This window comes from Zosterops lateralis, assembly GCF_965231275.1.
Source record: "Zosterops lateralis genome assembly, chromosome: W".
Lineage (NCBI taxonomy): Eukaryota > Metazoa > Chordata > Aves > Passeriformes > Zosteropidae > Zosterops > Zosterops lateralis.
The window spans coordinates 5,320,744-5,326,841 of NC_139801.1; the positions used below are offsets into that span (position 1 = coordinate 5,320,744).

The window sequence follows — 6,098 nt, forward strand, 5'->3', positions numbered from 1 at the left end:
GTGACATGAGTGGGAAGCACAGCCTGGGAAGGGGTTAAACGAGGAGCAGAGGCCACAAAAATTCACCAGAAACACCTAGTGAAGGCACTTTGGGCTCTCAAGTGTCCCTGCAATGTCACTGAGTGCTGGAGCAGGGGGCTGGCATAGCACTGGGGATGTGCTGAGCTCGCTCACCTGCTGTCCCAGCACTTGGTGGGCACTGGAAAAGCAAATCCCTGCCCCAGGGACAGTCTGAACTCACCTGTGGACACTGCAAAAGCAGGTCCCTGCCCCAGGGAGCTCAGGTGTCACCCAAGGACAGGGCACAGTGCTGGGGAGAAGCCCCAGGTGGGCACAGCAGCTCCTGGGACACTCCAGAGCCCAGCTGGCTGTGGCTCCCCAGGGACATCAGCTGGGGACAGCACTGGGAATGGAGCCGGAAAGCACTGGGATGGGAGAGGACAAGGGTTGTGGTGGCTGTGGCATGGGGACTTTTGTGACCTGAGAGGGACACGGGAACAGGATCTCCAAGGGGTAGGGGGTGTGTGGGAGCAGGATATCCAGCAAACAGCAGCCCTGGAGCTGGAGGCTGGGTTTCCTCCTGTCCCTAAGGTCCTGCAGGATGGTGACACACAGTGACAGGCTCCCCTGCCATAGCCACTCACTGTGACAGGGCACAGAGCTCTGCATCAGAGGGAAACTGAGGCAGGAGTGGAAATGTGGGGGCCACCAAAGTCACCAGGGGTCCTGGAGCTGTATGCTCAGCAAAGGAGAGGAAGCTGAAGCCCTGACATATTTTACACCAAAAATGCCCTTTTTGCTTCCCAGTAAAATCATGATAAGCTTGAAAGAAAAAAAAAAAAAAGAAGAAAATGAAGCAATATGGGATTTTAAGTAACTTCCAAGCCCTTTTGTTCCCACAGCTCCATCCCACCAGGTGAGTGGAGGTGACTGGGCCCAGCTGGGGACTTCCAAGGTGGAACCAAATGGATGTGAAATATTAAAGGTTTCACTGCAGCCTCAGTTTTATACTTACTGGAGCTGGCCCAGCCCTTCAGGTGCTCCCACTGTGCTCAGAGCCCAGCACCCACCACGCTCCCGTCACTGGGTTCACAAATCACGCAGGCACCAGTGAGACTGAAACCACAATAATATTATTTATATTAATATTATTAATAATAATTAGAGTTCTGACTGATGGCTGCAGGTCTGGGCTACACTTTGGTGATGCTGTCAGGTGGCATCTCCTCAGCTGGACCCTCTCCTTTGTGATGGGACTGGGAGACTCCCACCCTGTTGCTCCCAAGTCCCACACATCCCAGAGCCTTCTGCCCTTTCCTCAGGAGGCAGAAAGCCCAGGCACAGAGGAGGGAAAGGCCCATCAGGGCCATGAGCAGAGCCAGGGAGGCAGTACCCTCGGGCTGGGGACAGATCCACCGGGGAGTGCTGGTGATCCCGGCCGAGATATTCCAGCCGTGCTCCTGAAAGACACAACGGGATTGGCGCAGGTCTGGCACGGCCATGCTGGCCGCACGCAGTGTGTCCAGCCAGCCCAGTGAGCAGCAGCTCCAGGGGTTCCCAGCCACGGACATGACCCTCAGGCTGTGGGACCAGTTCCTGACTGTTCCCAAGGTCTGCAGGTTGTTATTCCAAATGTCCAGGCTCTCCAGTGGGGAGCAGGAAAGCCCTGGTGGCAGCAGGCTCAGGTGGTTGCCCGACAGGTCCAGCACTTGAAGCGTGCCCAGGCAGGGGAGCACTGCCTGGCCCTCATCCATCTGGTTGTCCCTCAGAGAGAGCTCCTGCAGGGACAGCTCCAACTCTCCCAGTGCTCCCATGGGCATGGACAAGTCCCTGTTTCCTGACAGGTCCAGGGAGAGCAATGGGGTCTGGTTGATGGTGTGGGGCTGCAGCCTGGAGATGTTTTTCTTGGACAGGCTCAGGTGCTTCAAGCGAGGCATGTTGTAGAAGGGGGTGCAGGTGTCTCTAGGGGCTGACGTGTGAGAATCCCCTCCCAAATCCCTTCCCTGGTCACTCCTCTGGCTCTCACAAGGCTGGAGGCTGTTAGAGCCCAGATCCATGGATTCCAGGTGAGGCAGGGAATCAAAGAACCAGCGTGGCAGCACATGAAGGGTGTTGCTGTGGAGGTCCAGCAAGGGCATGGACAGCTTTGTGCCATTGGAGACAGTCCTTGGCCACATCCTGGAGACAGTTCCTAGCCAGGCTGAGGCTGTACAGGGAGCCTAGGCTGTGGAAGAAGGAAAATGGGAACAGCTCCAGGCAGTTATTGCTGAGATCCAGGTCAGCCACATGTGTCAGAGCAGCCATGGGATGCACAGTCCTGTTGAACCTCTGCATCTCCTCGTAGAGCAGGATGAACTCCCTAGGATGAGGTGAGCCTGGGAGCAGGGAAGCAATGAGGCTGTTGGAGAGGTTTAAGTGTGTGAGATCATGGGCTCTGGGGAGCTCTGGAAAAGAGAGGTGTCTGTTATGGCTCAAGTCGAGCACTCGGAGCAGGTAGGGCTCCGCTCCCTCCTTGGAGGAGAACAGCTCCAGGGCGTTGTGGCTGAGGTTTAAAACTCGCAGCTGCATGAGGCTGAAGCCAGAGATACAGAGGAGGGAATTCAAAGCCAAGTTCAGCACCTCCAGCTCTTCCAGAGGCTCAAAAGCTCCCTCCTGGATCTCCATGATGTAGTTGTTGCTGAGGTCGAGCTGGCGCAGCCACGGCCAGTTCTGAAAGGTCCCTGCCAGCAGCTTGGTCATCGTGTTACCGGAGAGATCCAGCACCCTCAGGCTGGTGAGGTTGCTGATGTACCAGCTGGCCATGTGGCTCTCCAGGTTATTCACAGACAGGTCCAGGACCTCTATATTTCTGAGCAGATGGAAAGCTTCCCCGTTAGCCAAGTAATTCCAGTCTAGGTGGTTCGATCCCAGGAGGAGAGAGCGCAGCCAAAGCAGCTGAGCCAGGGTGGTGGCTGACATGGCTTCCAGCTGGTTGAAGCACACATCCAGGTACTCCAGCTGCTGAAATCCTGGCATGTTGCTGCCTGACAGGTTTTGGATGAAGTTGTTGGAGAGTTCAAGGTACTTAATTCCTTGGCCAAGCTCCTTGGGAAATTTCCGCAGTCCAACTCCTTTGCAAGACAACTTTGTGAGGCTCTGTGGAGAGACAGGAGAGGTGTGAATGAGGAGGGGGCTACAAAACACAGCTCCAGGCAAGCCAGCTGCTGTCCAAGATGGGCATGAAAAGTGGGAATGAGCACTGCTCCCCCTTCCCAAGCCCAGTTGGTCCAGAGCATCCCTGTTCAGGCAGAGGAGGGCCACTGTGTAGGCTCCACCTTCCCTCTTGCTCCGGTTTCCTCTGGAGTTGGGAACCTGGATGGGGAGCAGCTGATTTCTTTCTGGAGTGACAGAAACCTGCTATTCCCCATCCAGGCTTCCAACTGCTTCATTGGAATCCCTGCACTCCATCCTATGAGCACCTCAGGCAAGGCAGGAACGTGGGAGCAGCTGGATGCCAGGGACCACCTCATAGAAGACCAGCTCCATGGCAGGAAAAGAGAGGAAAAGCTGGGAAAGTTAAAGAGATGGAGTCTAGAGGGAGGTGAGAGCCATAGGGAGGAGATCCAGAGGGATGCTGGCAGCCCCAGCCATGCTGCTGGAGCCATCCCAGCCCGGGTGCTCCTTGAAAACAGCTTTACCTGCTGGCACAACAGGGAGCTGGGTCTCGTCTCCAGGCTAGCCCGGGCTCTGATGATGGAAGGGACTAGCCAGAGCAGGAAACATCCCTGTGTAGCCCAGAGCATGTTGGGCTGTGGGCACTGCCGGCCCCGTCCTGCAGCAGACTGGGCAGGAGCCAGGCTTTGTATAAATGGGCTTCAGGATGGGATGGGGGAAGGAGATAAGGCATGTGGGTGTTCGTAGCTACAGAAGTGGGAAAAGAAAGACATCAGCTCACAGAGAGGGAAAAACAGCACAAAGCCACAAGGAAGGGAAATGGCAGGATGGGGAGGAGGGAGCTCAGGTGACCAGCTGAACCTGCTGTCACATCAAATGCCAGGAGGCAGAGGAGGCATGTAGGAAAGCTGAGAGGGTTTGGAGGAGTTTCCTTGTGCCAGGGACAGGATGCGCCAGCACCCGGGATGTGGAGATACAGCTAGAGAGCCATGCTGGGAGCACTGCTCAGCTCATGACAGAAATGGACATGTTAGCATTAGTAGGCCGCAAGCCTTGGCAACCAAAAGCAGAAGTTTGAGAAAGGAATGCAAGAGACAGCGATGTGCTTGGTACGATACGTGCTTAGCAAGCAGAACTGAGATAAGACAGCACATACCTGTGTTAGTGCGAGGCATGACTTAAGCAATGTACTTGGCAATATTACTTGTTATATAATGAAAAGGTATATAAACTCAGCTAGGCATAACAATAAATGGCTTCATGTATGCAACCTATGGAGTCCATGTCTCTCTGTCAATTGTTGTCAAATGGTGCCCTGTGTGACGGAGTGACAATCGCCTAGCAGAGCCACGGACGACGAGCCCTGCAGAACAAAGTGCTGCGGAAAGAAGCAGGAACGCCGGCCGGCAAAAGGAACTCCTCCGGGAAGTAGGAGGTGAGCTAACACTCTGGGATTTTTGGAGGTTAGCCGCTGCAGGGGACGATGGGTCAGGGAACGTCTGTCCAGGATAAAAGCGTTTTTGAGCTTATGTGCAGGCTGTTGCGACACCATGGTAAAACTTTGCCTTTGCATGATTAAAAAGATTTATTACATTGGGTAGCAGTGGAGATTCTGGGAGTCACCAAGTCCACGATCTTTACATCAGATCTATGGGACAAAGCAGGAGTTAAGCTATGGGATCTTGCTACCAAGGGAAATAAAGCAGCTGCAGAAATGCTACCCTCATGGAGGGTGACTTTTGAGACCTTAAAGGCTCAAGAAAACTCCCAAGATACAGGGAATGCCTGTTCTTCTACGGCAAGTTCTCAATGCTCTTTAAAAACGGAAGAGACTGCTGCTAAAGTTAAACAAACTGCCGCTTTCTCCCTCCTGTGCGGTGGAATTGAATAAATCCTTAACTGAAGAGACTGTATCTCTGTCTCCCACGCCGCAGCGAACACTACCCACAGCCCCGGCACCAGCTATTGCGGGGAGAAGGGAGGGAGGCCCTCCATGCTCCGTGAGGGTTTTCGCTGCTGACTATGACAGTGAGGAAAGTGATCAAGATGGTCCGGAGGAGGATCCCTTTGATCCTGGACCTACTGATCCTGACAAAGAACCTGATTTATATCCCCCCCGACCCTCATGACAACTGAGTGCAGTTAAAACAACAAGAACTAAAAGAGAGAGACTTTGAAATTGCTGAACGAATCGTAGCTCCAGTGATATACAAGGGATCGCGAGGGTGAACTGCCCGGTGGGAACAGCTATCCTCAGAAATTAAAGAGCTCCAGCGAGCAGCTACAGAGCATGGTATTAGCTCACCGCATTTTGTAAGCTTGCTGGACTCTGTGTTTGCTGCCCACACAATGACTCCATATGATTTAAAAACTCTTGCCCGGCTGCTGCTATCTCCTATGCAATACAGCTTATGGGAGAAAGAATGGGAAAGAGGTTTGCAAAACCTGCTTTTAACTTACATGGACCACGCTGATCAGGCCCTGGCCACCCTCACAATCAGGCAGCTTATGGGAACGGGACTGTATACAGATCCTGCTGTTCAGGCACGAGATTGCCCAAAAGAAGCCCTTGATGCAGCTCACCAAGCCATTTTTGTGGTCCCTGTCCTGGATTTGTGAGATAAGAATGTATTCTATTTGCCATCTGTTGGAGGTGGGGGGCAGTTATCTTATCTCTTCCAAGAACAATGTCTCCCTCCGGGGAGATGTCTCCTGCTAATGGGCCATTAAGTGACTCACTGCATGACTGATAAGGTACATCATCCCATTGTGAGATGCTCCACCCAGAAGGAGGAACCAAGCATTCCTACCTGCATAAAATAAGCTTGGTCTAAGCCATCGGCCCCAGTTTTCTTCACTGGATTCCCAGAGGAGCAGCCATCTTCGCTGGATTCCCAGAGAAGCAGCTTCTTCCCTGCTGGATTCCCAGAGGAGGACCAGGCCCA

At 53.6% G+C, this 6,098-nt stretch overlaps 1 protein-coding gene across 1 annotated transcript; it reads right to left on the reverse strand.

Moving 5' to 3' along the window:
• Positions 1–1,193: 1,193 nt before the first annotated feature.
• On the reverse strand, positions 1,194–5,463 carry LOC310922069 (transforming growth factor beta activator LRRC32-like; the record flags this gene model as incomplete). Its single annotated transcript, XM_083882388.1, is given in 4 exon segments — positions 1,194–2,154; positions 2,156–3,135; positions 4,777–4,801; positions 5,459–5,463. Coding segments are annotated over 4 exon segments (1,971 nt in total).
• Between the last annotated feature and the right edge of the window lie 635 nt (positions 5,464–6,098).